The 16720-nt window shown below is 43.3% G+C and overlaps 4 protein-coding genes across 6 annotated transcripts; 2 read left to right on the top strand and 2 right to left on the bottom strand.

The window, feature by feature from the left end:
* Positions 1–809: 809 nt before the first annotated feature.
* Positions 810–5257, bottom strand: LOC131264026 (zinc finger protein Xfin-like). Its single transcript, XM_058266317.1, has 4 exons — positions 5170–5257; positions 3826–5081; positions 2175–2262; positions 810–2086 (listed from the first exon to the last, which is right to left on the bottom strand). Exons 2-4 carry the CDS (start codon positions 5050–5052, stop codon positions 849–851), a joined length of 2553 nt encoding a protein of 850 aa, XP_058122300.1. The 5' UTR covers positions 5053–5081; positions 5170–5257; the 3' UTR covers positions 810–848.
* Positions 2348–3800, top strand: LOC131266846 (nucleophosmin-like). Its single transcript, XM_058269508.1, has 2 exons — positions 2348–2781; positions 2848–3800. The coding sequence occupies exon 2, from the start codon at positions 2961–2963 to the stop codon at positions 3690–3692; it is 732 nt and encodes a 243-aa protein (XP_058125491.1). The 5' UTR covers positions 2348–2781; positions 2848–2960; the 3' UTR covers positions 3693–3800.
* Positions 5258–5342: 85 nt separating the features above from the next.
* Positions 5343–8172, top strand: LOC131262326 (nucleolin-like). Its single transcript, XM_058264303.1, has 3 exons — positions 5343–5776; positions 5843–6654; positions 6732–8172. The coding sequence occupies exons 2-3, from the start codon at positions 5956–5958 to the stop codon at positions 7134–7136; spliced, it is 1104 nt and encodes a 367-aa protein (XP_058120286.1). The 5' UTR covers positions 5343–5776; positions 5843–5955; the 3' UTR covers positions 7137–8172.
* A 247-nt stretch (positions 8173–8419) lies between these two features.
* LOC131267198 (E3 ubiquitin-protein ligase RNF10) lies at positions 8420–12161 on the bottom strand. Of its 3 annotated transcripts, XM_058269997.1 has the most exons (5): positions 12035–12130; positions 11406–11909; positions 9554–11295; positions 9159–9275; positions 8420–9090 (listed from the first exon to the last, which is right to left on the bottom strand). In XM_058269997.1, exons 2-5 carry the CDS (start codon positions 11473–11475, stop codon positions 8707–8709), a joined length of 2313 nt encoding a protein of 770 aa, XP_058125980.1. In that variant the 5' UTR covers positions 11476–11909; positions 12035–12130; the 3' UTR covers positions 8420–8706. The 3 variants fall into 3 exon arrangements, with proteins under 3 accessions (XP_058125980.1, XP_058125982.1, XP_058125979.1); XM_058269999.1 differs by having other exon boundaries at positions 9554–11292; positions 11406–12161; XM_058269996.1 differs by having other exon boundaries at positions 11406–12161.
* Positions 12162–16720: the final 4559 nt, after the last annotated feature.

Genomic DNA, 16720 nt, shown 5'->3' on the forward strand with positions numbered 1-16720 from the left:
GCAAGTCCTAGTGTTGGGACTCGGAAGACTCGAAGATTGGATCCCTAGACGAATTCTAAAGATTCAAATCCCATTTGACGGATTGGCGGTTACAACTAGAGGTGTACATGAAAATTGTATTTTTTTTATTATGCTCCCATTAGGATTGAATGGTTGTAATGGCTTGTATATAAAACACAATTGATGTATTATACGAATTTAAATCCATCCAAGTAAATCCATTTATTAGGTAAAGTTTTAATAAAATAAAATAAAATGAGTGAATAAATTTCATGTTTTAGCTTCCGCTTGCGTGCCGTAGATTGTAGGTAACATTTGAGGGTATTATGATTGGGAGCGCGGAAACGATAAACTTCTCGACGCTGGCCCATACAAAAGGTAAACAACACTTTGAAAAAAGCGACAAAATGGCTGGGCGTCTCGACGATCCACAACGACGCCACCTGCGTGTCGAGACGATGCGCGGATACGAATCGACGCGCGTCGTTATCGTCGAGCAGTTTCAAGCACCTCCTGGTCGATGGATCTCTATAGACCGTATGTGTCCGAAGCATATGTGGGTTCTATGGATCTTGGTATTTACCAAGAACATGATAATTCAGGATGCACTTTTCATATCAACGTTGTGTTTAGACAAGTCACTTTGATTTATTTAGCCATTTGGCCATAGTATAAAACACACCAATAACTCGATCGTTTTGAAAATTGATTAAAAATCAAAGTGCTCGAAACTTGTTAAAAACTATATATTTATATACCTTGAAATACTTGTATAAATACCCAGGTTGCTATTCGAGTAAATATGCGGAAACTTTCGAGCAATAACGCGGAACTGGATCATAATACCCTCAATTAATGTCCTTATGTCGATCGTCATTTTTTTTAGCTTTTTGAACCCCGGTCCGTAATGCACACTTAGCTTCTTGGTGATGTTTCAGCAAGCCAAAACGGCTAAATTTTCTGGAACAGAAAGTACATACAAACGGATAGTCGCCTGTGTGTTGATATTCGTGACGCTTTATATCGGAAAGGTACATAAATGTTTTCTTGCAATATTTGCACGCGTACGGGCGCTCGCCCGTATGTGTGCGCATGTGATTTTTCAAATTTATGTGGCACACAAACAACATGTCGCACTGTGTGCACGGAAAGGAGCGGTTGTTGGAATGACGCATTAAATGTACCTTGTAGTTGCCCTTTTTGGAAAATCTTCTCCCGCATATCTCGCAGCCGAACGGGCGCTCATTGCTATGTAGCATTAGGTGCGACTTGAGGTTGCCCTTGCTTGAAAACTCTTGTTTGCATATGTCACAAACATTCTTTTGCGGTTCACGCTTCGTAAAGCTGCAAATCGGCTCACCGTCACTGTCCACGAGGCTTTCCAGGTGCTTCGGCGGTTGTTCAACAATTTCTACCTCCATCTTCACTGTTTCATTATCCACCGGTGCTGGGTCGCACTCAGCCGGTTCAGTATCCCCGTCCTCGAAAAATTCATCACTGTAGGACGATGCTTTCGCCTCCTGTAAGTCTTTTTTTTCTTCTCCGGTAAGCTCTTCCTCAGGAGGCTCGTATGGTTCTGATTCCGTGAGATTTCCTTCATACACAATCATCGAAGATGCATCGATAACATCCAACTCATCGTCGAAATGATCCAATTCAGTTTTGATTTCATTTTCATGATACTCCGAATAGTCCGGCTCTGTCTGTATTGCGATCTCCGATGCGTTTGCTGGGATCATGTCAGCGTTTTCTACCTGCTTTTTCGTTACTGTAGTATCTTCGATGATGGGCTGTAGTTTTCGTGAAGTAGGAAACAGAATTTTCCTCATTTTCCTATCCGATGTTATACATTTATCTCGTATCACGTACGCCTGAGCTATCGCTTGTAGGCAGGGATTGCAGACAAACTCCGGTAGGCCATCATCTTGGGTGACCGTAATGCCGAAACATTCCGTGATCAAACTTGCAGCCGTATGTTTGAATTTCATCAGCTCGATGGTTTCAAACAGCGAGCAATAGTCCTCCACCTCTTCCATGCACACGCGACAGATATCCATCGCGTCCTTTTCCCGGCCAAATCCGAATGCTGTGGAAAAAGTTTAACATCACAGGATTAACAATCGTGGTCTCATGGTTTCAGTTCCTTTTAATTTCTGTTTTAATCACGCACTTACTGCGAATATGAATTAGAAGCACATTCACAATAGAGTGCTTCACTGAGACAAAACAACATCGAACTAAACAATCAACACAGCTAGCTGTCAGTTGTCAAACCTTCTTGAAAGTAGTTTGACGTTCGCATCGGAGTGATGCATCGGTATGTTGGTTTACCCGGGGAAGGTAAAAACGAGGGGTAGAGGTTGCCGAGCATAGCTTTGATCTCTGACGAAGAAGACTTTCTCCAGTGCATCGGGAAGCGTTCTTTTTTAGGGATGAGAAGTGCGTGATAATCTCGTGGAAATCCGCATGAAACTCTAAAGGACACAGCAACCCAAGCTGGTGTGTCAAAATATGTAACCAAAACTAGTGAACGTAGTGTGAAAAGTGTGTAAAACTTTCCTAGTTGGTTATGTTCTGATGTGCAATATTTAGGGAAATAAAATTTCGAAAAGTGCAAACAACCTGGAACTAGTGTCACGTAGAAAAGTATCTACAGTAAAAAAGCGTAAAGATAGACACAGAGAAAACAGGAAAAGCTGCTGATGTAGGAATGATAGAGAAACATAAGTAAACCCAAATTTAGACTGTCTCCTGCAATTAGCATACGCTCATAGAACGGTGGTAAGCAAACAGAATACATACGACAAAACGTACACAACATTTTCATTCAATATTATACTCCAACAGGAACAGGCGCAACACAGCGTATACAAAGTGTTTTCCAACCCCCCACTCCGAAATAAACAAAGTGCGTACACTTAATAGAAACAAGCACCTTTCCTACAAAAACCACCTCTAACATGCGCAGCAGAACCGAAATGGTAACAACCACCCTGGACGGTTCCGACTTCGATGAGGATTCCGACTTTGAAGACTCCGAAGAGGACTGGAAACCGGAAAAGGGTGATCCGAAGAGTTTGAAGCGGAAGACGCGTGATATTATCACCGGCACAGTAAGTGGTGGCAGACGGGGCAGTGGAGGCCGTAGTAGTAATGGCAAGAAGCGCGGTAGAAAACCCGCCGCAAAGGGACGCGCCGGAAGAAAAAGAAAATCAGGAAATCACTCCGACGATGACGACGATGACGATGAAGATGACGATGAGGATGACGGAGATGATGATCAGTCGGACAGTGAAGAGGGCGAACGATCGACACCGCGAGCCCGCAAACGAGGCCGACCATCAGGTGCGAAAGGAGCAAAACGATCCAATGGACGAAAAAGTCTTGCCAAAACATCCCCGTCCACTTCGAAAGCTGCAGCTAGTACCGGAGAGCTGGCATTGAAACCGATCCCGCGAAAGGTCGTAAATTTGGCCAGCAGCTTCCCGGACAAAAGTGGCTTCCTTAAGTTGTTCGCGTACCGTGGCGATCTGGAGGAAGGCATCCGAGACAATCTGAAGGTGTGCCTGTGGAGACGGGACGGTTCCAGTCTGCTGCAGAAGTACTTCCGGGACAAATCTGCCGACGCCACTTCGCCACAGTTCATTTCCTCGATGGTGGTAGGCAATTTTCAATTTCACGCATGGTTGTAATGGCTTGTATATAAAACACAATTGATGTATTATACGAATTTAAATCCATTCAAGTAAATCCATTTATTAGGTAAAGTTTTAAAAAAATAAAATAAAATGAGTGAATAAATTTCATGTTTTAGCTTCCGCTTGCGTGCCGTAGATTGTAGGTAACATTAATGTCCTTATGTCGATCGTCATTTTTTTTAGCTTTTTGAACCCCGGTCCGTAATGCACACTTAGCTTCCTGGTGATGTTTCAGCAAGCCAAAACGGCTAAATTTTCTGGAACAGAAAGTACATACAAACGGATAGTCGCCGGTGTGTTGATATTCGTGGCGCTTTATCTCGGAAAGGTACATAAATGTTTTCTTGCAATATTTGCACGGGTACGGGCGCTCGCCCGTATGTGTGCGCATGTGATTTTTCAAATTTATGTGGCACACAAACAACATGTCGCACTGTGTGCACGGAAAGGAGCGGTTGTTGGAATGACGCATTAAATGTACCTTGTAGTTGCCCTTTTTGGAAAATCTTCTCCCGCATATCTCGCAGCCGAACGGGCGCTCATTGCTATGTAGCATTAGGTGCGACTTGAGGTTGTCCTTGCTTGAAAACTCTTGTTTGCATATGTCACAAACATTCTTTTGCGGTTCACGCTTCGTAAAGCTGCAAATCGGCTCACCGTCACTGTCCACGAGGCTTTCCAGGTGCTTCGGCGGTTGTTCAACAATTTCTACCTCCATCTTCACTGTTTCATTATCCACCGGTGCTGGGTCGCACTCAGCCGGTTCAGTATCCCCGTCCTCGAAAAATTCATCACTGTAGGACGATGCTTTCGCCTCCTGTAAGTCTTTTTTTTCTTCTCCGGTAAGCTCTTCCTCAGGGGGCTCGTATGGTTCTGATTCCGTAAGATTTCCTTCATACACAATCATCGAAGATGCATCGATAACATCCAACTCATCGTCGAAATGATCCAATTCAGTTTTGATTTCATTTTCATGATACTCCGAATAGTCCGGCTCTGTCTGTATTGCGATCTCCGATGCGTTTGCTGGGATCATGTCAGCGTTTTCTACCTGCTTTTTCGTTGCTGTAGTATCTTCGATGATGGGCTGTAGTTTTCGTGAAGTAGGAAACAGAATTTTCCTCATTTTCCTATCCGATGTTATACATTTATCTCGTATCACATACGCCTGAGCTATCGCTTGTAGGCAGGGATTGCAGACAAACTCCGGTAGGCCATCATCTTGGGTGACCGTAATGCCGAAACATTCCGTGATCAAACTTGCAGCCGTATGTTTGAATTTCATCAGCTCGATGGTTTCAAACAGCGAGCAATAGTCCTCCACCTCTTCCATGCACACGCGACAGATATCCATCGCGTCCTTTTCCCGGCCAAATCCGAATGCTGTGGAAAAAGTTTAACATCACAGGATTAACAATCGTGGTCTCATGGTTTCAGTTCCTTTTAATTTCTGTTTTAATCACGCACTTACTGCGAATATGAATTAGAAGCACATTCACAATAGAGTGCTTCACTGAGACAAAACAACATCGAACTAAACAATCAACACAGCTAGCTGTCAGTTGTCAAACCTTCTTGAAAGTAGTTTGACGTTCGCATCGGAGTGATGCATCGGTATGTTGGTTTACCCGGGGAAGGTAAAAACGAGGGGTAGAGGTTGCCGAGCATAGCTTTGATCTCTGACGAAGAAGACTTTCTCCAGTGCATCGGGAAGCGTTCTTTTTTAGGGATGAGAAGTGCGTGATAATCTCGTGGAAATCCGCATGAAACTCTAAAGGACACAGCAACCCAAGCTGGTGTGTCAAAATATGTAACCAAAACTAGTGAACGTAGTGTGAAAAGTGTGTAAAACTTTCCTAGTTGGTTATGTTCTGATGTGCAATATTTAGGGAAATAAAATTTCGAAAAGTGCAAACAACCTGGAACTAGTGTCACGTAGAAAAGTATCTACAGTAAAAAAGCGTAAAGATAGACACAGAGAAAACAGGAAAAGCTGCTGATGTAGGAATGATAGAGAAACATAAGTAAACCCAAATTTAGACTGTCTCCTGCAATTAGCATACGCTCATAGAACGGTGGTAAGCAAACAGAATACATACGACAAAACGTACACAACATTTTCATTCAATATTATACTCCAACAGGAACAGGCGCAACACAGCGTATACAAAGTGTTTTCCAACCCCCCACTCCGAAATAAACAAAGTGCGTACACTTAATAGAAACAAGCACCTTTCCTACAAAAACCACCTCTAACATGCGCAGCAGAACCGAAATGGTAACAACCACCCTGGACGGTTCCGACTTCGATGAGGATTCCGACTTTGAAGACTCCGAAGAGGACTGGAAACCGGAAAAGGGTGATCCGAAGAGTTTGAAGCGGAAGACGCGTGATATTATCACCGGCACAGTAAGTGGTGGCAGACGGGGCAGTGGAGGCCGTAGTAGTAATGGCAAGAAGCGCGGTAGAAAACCCGCCGCAAAGGGACGCGCCGGAAGAAAAAGAAAATCAGGAAATCACTCCGACGATGACGACGATGACGATGAAGATGACGATGAGGATGACGGAGATGATGATCAGTCGGACAGTGAAGAGGGCGAACGATCGACACCGCGAGCCCGCAAACGAGGCCGACCATCAGGTGCGAAAGGAGCAAAACGATCCAATGGGCGAAAAAGTCTTGCCAAAACATCCCCGTCCACTTCGAAAGCTGCAGCTAGTACCGGAGAGCTGGCATTGAAACCGATCCCGCGAAAGGTCGTAAATTTGGCCAGCAGCTTCCCGGACAAAAGTGGCTTCCTTAAGTTGTTCGCGTACCGTGGCGATCTGGAGGAAGGCATCCGAGACAATCTGAAGGTGTGCCTGTGGAGACGGGACGGTTCCAGTCTGCTGCAGAAGTACTTCCGGGACAAATCTGCCGACGCCACTTCGCCACAGTTCATTTCCTCGATGGTGGTAGGCAATTTTCAATTTGTGACAAATATTAATTTATTATTGACTCATTGTGCATCTTTATTGCTTTTCCATTGAAGTACTCCTGCTGGGAAGACAAACGTTCCGACGAGTACATGGAGGTGAAGGTACGTTGCATCGAGCAGTCGAAGCAGTTGCGCGTCCAAATTTACGACGCGGATACAATCGAAACGAAGGCAAAGGAAGAGTATGAAAAGTTTATCGCGGAACACGGGAAACCGGTACTGATGGCTGGTGGTGCCGGTAGTCGGACAAGCGGCAATGGTTCTCGTAGTCGAAAGAAGAAACGCGCCCAAAACAACGACACCGAAGACGATGAAGAAGACACCGCGGATGAAGAGGAGCTAGACGAAGAACAAGAAGACGAAGAAGGTGGAGGTGAAGGTGCTCCCGAGGAGGAAGACGATGAGGCCAATGCCGATCGGATCGAGGATGAATGTGAGGAACCGCCTCAGGAAGAGTAGGAAGATCATCCATTTTTAGCTGCAATTTACATCGTTTCGCTTGATAATCTAAACGTTTTGTAAAAACTTCTAGTAGGCGTATGAAGCGTACATCTTTACACATAAACACACGCACTTACGATAACCCTAGGACGACCTGGACGGGCATTATTGCAAACATGCTACAAACTGATGAAGTTTAATCGTAAAATATTCAATTAACAATATTTGACCATCTTGTAGTAACTGAAGAAATTTTGCTATGTGGTTGTTTCATCCGCTCAAGAATTTTGGTAGCTTTTAAAAACACACAAGTTAAATGTGTTTGAGAATTAAATAGATTTATAAGATTTATTTATAATGACTTATTCCCTGTCGTAACGCAACAGCTAGAAATAGTGCCGTTGGCAAGTAGAAACAACAAAAGGACAAGCTGTCGATGAATGGACTCCTTGCTAGTTAAAATATATTTTTTCCGTTAATACTCTTAATGTTGTTCAAAGCTATCCATGGCCGGGTCGTTCTGACATTTGTACACGAATTGATAAAAAAGGTATGAATAATCCATCTTTCTTGCAAATTTTGGTTAAGTTTACCATTGAGCAATGTAAAGAAGTTTCCCTTGTTTTAATATTTCGAATATTTTGGACAGATTCTAGGGTTTATGATTTTCGTGATGGTCATTCATTCGGCTCATCTCTGTGGTCGTTCAAGTGGAAAGAAATGGAAAATGCTTCACATGAAAAATACAATCCTTAAACGGAAAACCGTGTGAATTATCAATGTTAATAATGTTAAGGAAACGAAAACGCACGTCAACGAGGGAAACCCTCTAAACTCGCACACTATGCAACAGATCCCCCGGCCGACTCTCATGACGATATGATGAAGATACTGAGGAGAGTGTGCTTTTGCCAAAATCTTGTTCAATCGGTGGATCGATGTGGAGATTAACTCACTAGATGTAAGTTGTGTAAACCCATATGTGAACAAAGCAAATAAATGATACAGACGATTCATTGTTTTAAATGAAACAGACGAAGTTTTACACCTCGTTGCGATTCTTGCATTTGCTTGACGGGCGCAGTTTCAAATAATAAATACTCTTCTTATCTGCTGCGTATAATATTTATTGTTGTTTTACAAGCATGTTTTCGGTCACATTTGATTCTATCGATGTTGGTTAGATACTCCTGCCGGCGTTAGGAATTTTATTCCCAAAAGTTCGGGAGGGTTTTATTTATTTTTTAGTTTTTTTGTAAACTACAACCCAATCGTAATGATATAATTATAGAGAAAATCTGTGTTTCAAGTCGTTATTTCTTCAAGCAAAAGTATAAACGAGGACAATCTTACTTTCCGAGTTTCAAAATTAAAAACTACGTAACCTTCATTATCCGTTACCGTTTTACCGTAAGAACCAAATCTTAGAAAACTTGTTCCCGATGTTAGGTTTTACACGTAGTCGGTGGATTTATAATCGGACAAAGACTGAGACTTACTGGAAAGAAAATGACAATAAATTTAAATCTAAAATTTTACATGAACAAAACGGTACGCACATTGAAACAAAACGAAGTTATTTTTGGATCTAACTTAAATTCATCCCAGAAGCGAAGAGGAGTGTTTTCTTATTCTTCTTACGCTTGCCTCCACCACCGTTGGTGGCCGATCCTTCTGTAGCGCGCGGTAGCGAAACCTTCTCGAGGGCGGCCTCAATCGCGCGTCCAAGGTTATTATTGAAGCGTGGCGCCCGAGCGGCCAGCACATCTTCATCGTTCTCGTCCTCATCGACGTCGGACATTGGTGCAAGCGTATGCCAAGCAGCTCCACGTGACGTTCCCGCGGTAGATGTCATGCGACTGCCAGTAACCTGGACCACTTTCTGAGCAGAAGTGACCGTCGAGGGGCCTGCGGCAGCACCTCCAAGCGTTGGCCAACGTTGGTTGTTGGTGGGTGCTTGAGTCGAAACCATCTGTGCGGTTGGGAACACAGGTTAGTACAATGATGTAAACAAGCGAACATAAGCTACTCTTATTTTACCTTCGACCAAGAGGGAAGTCCAGTGTTGGTGCTAGATCCGGAAGAACTGGAAATATCGCTCGGGACGGGACTGGACCCAAGAGGCGAAGGTTCTTCGTACGACTCGTTTGTGCCACACTAGAAGAAAAAAATGATTTAAATTTTTATTTTGCTGCCAAAACTATATGCGATTAATTATTTACTAACGAATGACTAAACGAACAACATATTTCTAACGCTTGTATTGCTAAACTAATGTAGCTTTTCCAAAACAAATACTTCATTTATCTTGAGTTTTTTTTTTATCCAATTGTCGATGAAAGTTTGTTCGTGTTTTTAATGCAAACGTTATAAAGGAATGTACAAATTAAGGTCAGATCGGATACAACTATCACAATAATGTTTTTGGTGCTTACCGTAGGGAACTGCTTGGTCGAATTGATGGAAATACGCGCCGACCGTGCCATCGCCTTCCCGAGCTGACGTTCGTTGAACTCAAAGATTTGCTTTTCGCGTTTCTGTTCCGCCCTTTCACGTTTCTGACGCGTCCGCCGACGGCTTGTCAGCTCGTCCTGAAACTGTGCCAACACTTCACCCGAGACGGGTCCATCACTTTGTGCACCAAAGTCCAGCTCGACCACTTCGAACTGCGTGCAGACGGGCAGATGCTGGAGGTACTTCAGACGACGTCGGAGGTTCTCGTCCATCGAGCAGGAATCCTTGTGCACGACACGACCCGTAACACGCCGGGGGCTCCGATCGAGGCTCCCATAAGTGGCCTGAAGCATGCGGCTGTTGATGGAGTGCAGGAACAGGGGCTGCCCGTCAACCGATTGGTAGAAGTAGTAGTGCTGTCCGGCACATTGCGCTGTCGGTACGATGTCGATGTCACCGACGGTGAAGTTGCTATCCTCATCGATCACAAAGTCGGGCGACGTGGGTACAGTTGTCTCTTCGCCCGACGAATCGACGGATTCAACATGCTTCTCGTGTTCCACCGGCGGTGATGGTAAATCGATAGCGGCACGATCGTCTTTCTTTGCCACGGGAAAAGCGATCACCGTGGTAGAGACCAGCTTGTCGCGTTTCTCCGCAAGCAGCTCGAGAGCTTGCTGGACGAAAACAATTTCCGGTGCATCGGCACCATCCGCTACGAGCTGGTTCTCCAGCTCCATTCGTTCGCGGTCCATTATGTTCAGCATCTGCTCCGTATCGGTTATCAGCAGCTTGGTGAGGATGTTATTTCCTCCGATGGCGTCAAAGTGTGGAATCTCGCAGTTATAGTTGTTCCTGATCGCTCCCTCCTCCATCACCGGTACCACCGTCATCGTGCCCTTCTCGCGACGCATCAGCTGCAGCGTTACGTATTCTCCGTTGCCGAACGCATGGAACGGCTTGGAAACGGCCGGGCGTAGATCCGGCAGGTGGATCGCATCGTAACAGATCGGACACTTGCGCCATGCCTTATCCGAGAGCGCCAGATAGTGTAGGATGCATGGCCAGCAGTAAACATGGCCACACTTGGTCATCTTCGCCGCCACTGGTGGATATAGGCATATCGGACAGCGTGGCTCCTCCGAGCTCAGAACGTGGATCTGTTCTATCTTGCCCCACTCGACCAGCTGATCAGGTACGGCCAACAGTGCCCCGTAGTCTTCATCTGCACGCACCACAAACTGGCAGTTGGCCTGCAGGAACTGATCCTTGTTGTAGCTGGTCGATGTAAGGTGCTTCCGCATGTAACCGTTGTTACCGGTGCGGGAAAACCGAGCCGGTTGGTCGCGATCCCGCGGAGCATAGTGGAAGTTCAGCAGGTGGTTCAGACTCTGCTTCTTCGAACCGGGTGAAAACACCGAATGCAATTCTCCCCGCGCGCCGTATCCCGTCGGCGGGTTCTGTCGAGCCTGGTCGTCTAGCCCGGCGGTTCCACCAGCAACGAGTCCGGCGGAATCACCCTCGCCGACGTCACCATCCGGCAGTACCTTCGGTGGGCGCTGAGAACGTTGGCGGGCGTCATAGTTGTAGTTGTTTTGATTACGAGTTTTGTTTGCCTGATTCGGCACTTGCTTTCCGGAACCGGCCCCGTGCCGATGGTTGCCAGTGTCCGATTGGTCGCCGCGACGTTTCGACTGGCGAGGCCACTTGACGGAAACATCTACTGAAATAGGAAATCTATTTGAAACAACCACCAACTTCAAGATAACAGCAAGGGTAAGAAACATATGTTCACCTTGGAGAAGAAAACAACAACAATAGTTGTTCACCTACCTTGACTTTTCTTCGTCTCAGAAACCTGCCCCTTGGACAGATTCTGATTCGTATAGCGATTCTTCTCCATGAGGGAGGCTTTCAAACGGTGTTACAAAGTACGAAACCACGGAAACTTCTACGGCGAGGCCAAAAGAGCCTTTCGCTTCTTCAGTGCGGGGGTGGGTCGCCCCGGTGGGAGTGCAGCGACGACGGCTGCGGTGGCTGCTGCTGACGCTAGCGACGGCGGAAGGTAACAGGCATTCGTTGCGTTGCGGCTTCATTTTTTCGTTTAGTAGGCCATGTTGGGTCACCTCTCAAAAAGAAATCGTGAAGAAATTCTTCTTCGTCTGGGCCGTACCGGAAATAAACGAGCTTAACTTGGCGCTTTCGCAGCGCGGGCTAGAGCGTTAATGCTCTGAAAGGCGGGGCACGTCTCGTTAAGACACTTGTGAACACCGGAACGGAAACGTTCGCTGGATGTCGTCTTAGCGTGAGAAAAAATTCGTGGCTTTCTTTTTCTACCTTTGACGGAATGTACGCAGTGATGAGATGATGGTGATCTGCTTACGATCGCGTGAACTTGATGACGTTTTCCGATGAAATTTAGGCGTGATTTATCGGGCAAGAAAGTGGAGGATGATGCTTACAGTGTTGAAATTTTGAACCGGAAAGCCAAACACTAGACGGATTCCACCGTTTAGAAATCGATGGGGACACCGAAATACCACTGTATGATATTTTCGTTACGAAGCAGCTGAGCAACCCGTCGCGACAAAAATGGCGACGAACGAATAATCACGAAAACGAGGTCTTCAATGACAGGGTTGCTTCTGCAGCACCCAGTGCTGCCAGATAGGCAGAATTGAAACCTATGGAAATAATATTAATTATTATACTGATTTCAAATAAAAACGCGCCATAACTTTTGTTAGTATCGATTTATTTTAGTTAAATGCCATGTTTGGAAGCGATTGTGCTGGTAATTTTCGAAAAAATCGTTAAAATCTACAAAGCTGTCAAACTGTTGATCATTGATGTATTCTGACACTGACAGCTGATTGTCATAGACTTTCTAGACGAAAATACGAATCGTGCGGATAAAAAAGGATATTCAGGGATACAAAGGGATTTTCAGATGATATAATAACAGCAGCAGCATTATTACTAACTGCAGCACATGATATTCCAACTGCACCAGTTGAGTTTATAACGCGATCATGTTGAAATCAGAATCATAGCAGTTGATATTATAATCCTGGTGTCGCAGGATGTTAAGTACGCAACTAGCGTAGGTATCGTATCGACAAGTTCCGTTTTGATTCAACCTGGATTCAACCGGATTCATCACGGACTCAACCGGATTCAATTCGCATTCAACTCGGATTAAAACCGGATTAAAACCGAATTCAACCCGGATTCACCCCAGCTACGTTAAATGATGCGATCGTACGATACCCCAGCTACGTTAAATGATGCGATCGTACGATAGCCATAGTAACGATTCGTTAATCGATGCGATGGGCAACATAACACCACAGCATAACGGCTATAACCCCAAAGGTTCTCAAACCATCCGCGTCACACAGGAACAATCAGAAGGAGCGCTAGTGTGCTCAGCGCAACACACTCATAAAAAGGAGGTTGGTTCATCTAGAACAAAAAGCGTTGATTGAAGAAGAAAACATTAAACGTATTTTTTTGCACTCATTGTCGTCTGCTTACGAATTGTTGTTGGTTGTGATGGTGAAAAATTGATTTCCACTAACCTCGATAGGCAAAACTCAACTTCGATATCACATTCAAATTCAATTAGATGCTATATGAGGTAACCTCCAAATTAACTCTTCTTGGGTCTTGCTATTGTTTGACGTCTTCAATCCAAAACAAACTTGTACGCAGTGCTTAGAAGACTCCAGTCGATAAAAAATACTGTTTTTGCTTTAACAGCAAAACCAACGTGAAAAGTGAGTGTTCATTGTAAGTTTTCGAAACATTAAACATGTTTTCTGTACAAAGAAAATGTGAATCGTTTAACAAAACGGTACGGGAACCGGTAATTGAGGAATGTTTGTTTGTGGTCATGAATTCATTGTGCATTGCAGTCCCACTTCCTTATCCTGACATGGCAGAGTGGTTGGTAAGTTGAATGCAATTGTATTTCGGTATGCTTCAGCCCCAACAATATATTATTTCAGATTTGATGAGATCGTCAACGGAAGAGGCGTTCCACTGAAGGAACCGGGGTGAATCACGAGGATCTTATCGTATTACATTATACAGAGCTAGACGCCATTCCGTATTGCGTAAGTAGTAACAAATAATTTGTGGAAGTTTTTTAATTTTTCAGAAGGCGAACATTTCTCTCACTCTCGTCGAAGATGGTTACCAACGACATAATATTCTTTAAGAGCTCATATTCACGATAGAAGCCGGGCTGGAAATGGTTCGTCTGCATCCAATGTTGTAAAGACGAAAACATCCGGTAGATCTCTTGATGTTCATCATCTCTTCCAAGTGAATGTAACAGTAAGTTGTTAATTTACATTGAATATTTGTTAATGTTGATGGTTTTGAAATTGAATAATGTTTTCCAAATCAGAATAGTTGAGTTCATCGAAAACATCAATTGGTTATAGAGTAGGATTGCAGTACGAATTAGAGCGGGTGTGGAACCGCGAAAAGCCAATTTGGATTCAAATCAGCGATCAGGTGTGAACTTGTGCATGTGCCGATAAATTTTGTTTATGGTAATATGCTCTCATGCTTTCCATATATGTATAAATCAACAAATCCTTGATTCTTTTTTCTTTCAGAAAATTTAAACCATAGCTAATGATAAAAAATATACCATTTTTCTATAAAATGCATCCTTCCCTTGAACCAACCTGTCACTATACATATCCCAATGCAGTTGGAGTGCAGTTTTCTGGATCGTAAGCTGACCCATGAAGTATAAAGAGCATGTTATGAAAGGATCTTCGACAATACACCGGTTTTTACATGTAAGCAAAACTATGTAAATACTGCTTACCGTTCAAATTTTTGAGGACGAATGATACATATTTTTTCCCTCACAGCACGTGGTTGGCGGAATTAGCTAAATAGTTGATTTACTATTTGCAACAATATAAACAAGCAATGTAAGTATGGTATTAAATTTCAGCCAATCTTTTGAATTAACATGGTGTTTTATTTTACAGAACCGAGGCAATCAACAATTTGAGTGCTTCGGAAAAAAATCAGAGACAAAACTCGTTAATTTTAGAAAATTAGGCGTTACATTTGTAAAAATATGGGTGAGATATTAGAAATAATAAAATAATCCATAAAAACTGAAAATGTAACTGTTGATTTGAATTTTCAATTTTTAAACCGAAAAAGCCGTTTTCATTTAGCGCCTACATGTAGGCAACCACCAGGTCGAAACGTTACGAGAGCGTACAATAAGGCGTTTGTATCTCTTCTAATAGACGCTAAATGTACGCTCTTCTTTTGTATGTTAATGTACGCGATTTGTCGCACGACGCATAAATTAATGCTCCTGGGGTAGCCATAGTAACGATTCTTTAATCGATGCGATGGGCAACATAACACCACAGCATAACGGCTATAACCCCAAAGGTTCTCAAACCATCCGCGCCACACAGGAACAATCCGAAGGGGCGCTAGTGTGCTCCGCGCAACACACATATAAAAAGGAGGTTGGTTCATTTAGAACAAATAGCGTCGATCGAATAATAAAACATTGAACGTATTTTTTTGCACTCATTGTCGTCTGCTTACGAATTGTTGTTGGTTGGAATGGTGAAAAATTAATTTCCACTAACCTCGGTAGGCAAAACTCAACTTGGATATCATATTCAAATTCAATCAGATACTATATGAGGTAACCTCCAAATTAACTCTTCTTGGGTCTTGTTGTTATTTGACATCTTCAAACCAAAACAAACTTGTGCGCAGCGCTTAGAAGACTCAAAGCAAAAACAGTAGTTTTTATCGATTGAACAGCAAAAACAACGTGAAAAGTGAGTGTTCATTGTAAGTTTGGAAACATTAAACATGTTTTCTGTACAAACAAAAATGTGATTCGTTTAACATAACGGTACGGGAACTAGTAATTGTGGAATGTTTGTTTGTGGTCAAGCATTGCGCATTGCAGTCCCACTTCCTTATACTGACATGGCAGAGTGGTTGGTAAGTTGAATGCAATTGTATTTCGTTATGGTTCAGTCCCAACAATATATTATTGCAGATTTGATGAGATCGTCAACGGAAGAGGCGCCGTTACGCCTCAGTTCCAGCGGTCCCCGTTCCGACCACTGATGTGGACCGTGTTTGTGCTCTGGAATTAAGTAAGCGTTAGACGGTGGACACAAACAACAAATTCTCAAGCAACTTTACTGAAGGAACCGGGTCGAGTCACGAGAATCACACCGTATTTCGAAGACTACCCCAGGCCGACTATAGGTAGACCATTTGCACCGAGTGCATTATACAGAGCAAGCCGGCATTCCGTATTACGTAAGTAATAATAAGTAATTTGTGGAAGTTTTTCAATTTTGCAGAAGGCGAATATTTCTCTCCCTCTCGTCGAAGATGGTTACCAACGACATAATATTCTTTGGGTGCTCATATTCACGAAAGAAGCCGGGTTGGAAATGGCTCCGTCTGCATCCAATGTTGTAAAGACGAAAACAGCATCATAATCCAACAAATTCTTGATTTTTTTTTTCTTTCAGAAATTTTAAACCATAGAATGATAACAAAATATATCAATTTTTCATGCAATGCATCCTTCCCTTGAACCAAGTTACAGTTGGAGGACAGAACAATGCGGGTGCAGTTGCCTGGGTCGTAAGCTGACTCATGAAATACAGAGAACATTCTATGAACGGATCTTGAACAATACACCGGGTTTTCCATGTAAGTCAAACTATGTAAACACTGGTTACCGTTCAAAATTATGTTTATGAGTGATAAATATTCTTTCCTCACAGCACGTGGTTGGCGGAATTAGCTATCGGAATAGATTGCTTAGTATTAGCAGTAATATCATCAAACAATGTAAGTATGTTATTAAATTTCAGTCAAACTTTTGAAATAATGTGGCGTTTTATTTTACAGAACCGGGAAAATCAACAATTTAAGTTCATCGGTAGTACAACTACATCAGCGACAAAACTAGTTAATTTTAGAAAATTAAGAGTTAAATTTGTTAAAAATATGGGTGAGGTAATAGAAATAATAAAATAATTCAATAAAACTAAAAAGTAACTGTAAATTTGAATTTGCAATATTTAAACCGAAAGAACCGTTTACATTTAGCGCCTACA

The sequence above is a fragment of the Anopheles coustani genome, chromosome 2, assembly GCF_943734705.1.
Source record: "Anopheles coustani chromosome 2, idAnoCousDA_361_x.2, whole genome shotgun sequence".
In the NCBI taxonomy this organism is placed as follows: Eukaryota; Metazoa; Arthropoda; class Insecta; order Diptera; family Culicidae; genus Anopheles; species Anopheles coustani.

Coding starts and splice junctions, on each gene's coding strand:
- LOC131262326 (XM_058264303.1), top strand. CDS start 5,956: ATGCGCAGCAGAACCGAAATGGTAACAACCACCCTGGACGGTTCCGAC. Junction 6,655..6,731: donor AGTTCATTTCCTCGATGGTG/GTAGGCAATTTT, acceptor TTTCCATTGAAG/TACTCCTGCTGGGAAGACAA.
- LOC131264026 (XM_058266317.1), bottom strand. CDS start 5,052: ATGGATATCTGTCGCGTGTGCATGGAAGAGGTGGAGGACTATTGCTCG. Junction 2,263..3,825: donor TTACCTACAATCTACGGCAC/GCAAGCGGAAGC, acceptor GTTTGACAACTG/ACAGCTAGCTGTGTTGATTG. Junction 2,087..2,174: donor GCTTCTAATTCATATTCGCA/GTAAGTGCGTGA, acceptor CTTTTTCCACAG/CATTCGGATTTGGCCGGGAA.
- LOC131267198 (XM_058269996.1), bottom strand. CDS start 11,475: ATGGAGAAGAATCGCTATACGAATCAGAATCTGTCCAAGGGGCAGGTT. Junction 11,296..11,405: donor TGAGACGAAGAAAAGTCAAG/GTAGGTGAACAA, acceptor TTCCTATTTCAG/TAGATGTTTCCGTCAAGTGG. Junction 9,091..9,158: donor GACTTCCCTCTTGGTCGAAG/GTAAAATAAGAG, acceptor CCAACCGCACAG/ATGGTTTCGACTCAAGCACC.
- LOC131266846 (XM_058269508.1), top strand. CDS start 2,961: ATGCGCAGCAGAACCGAAATGGTAACAACCACCCTGGACGGTTCCGAC.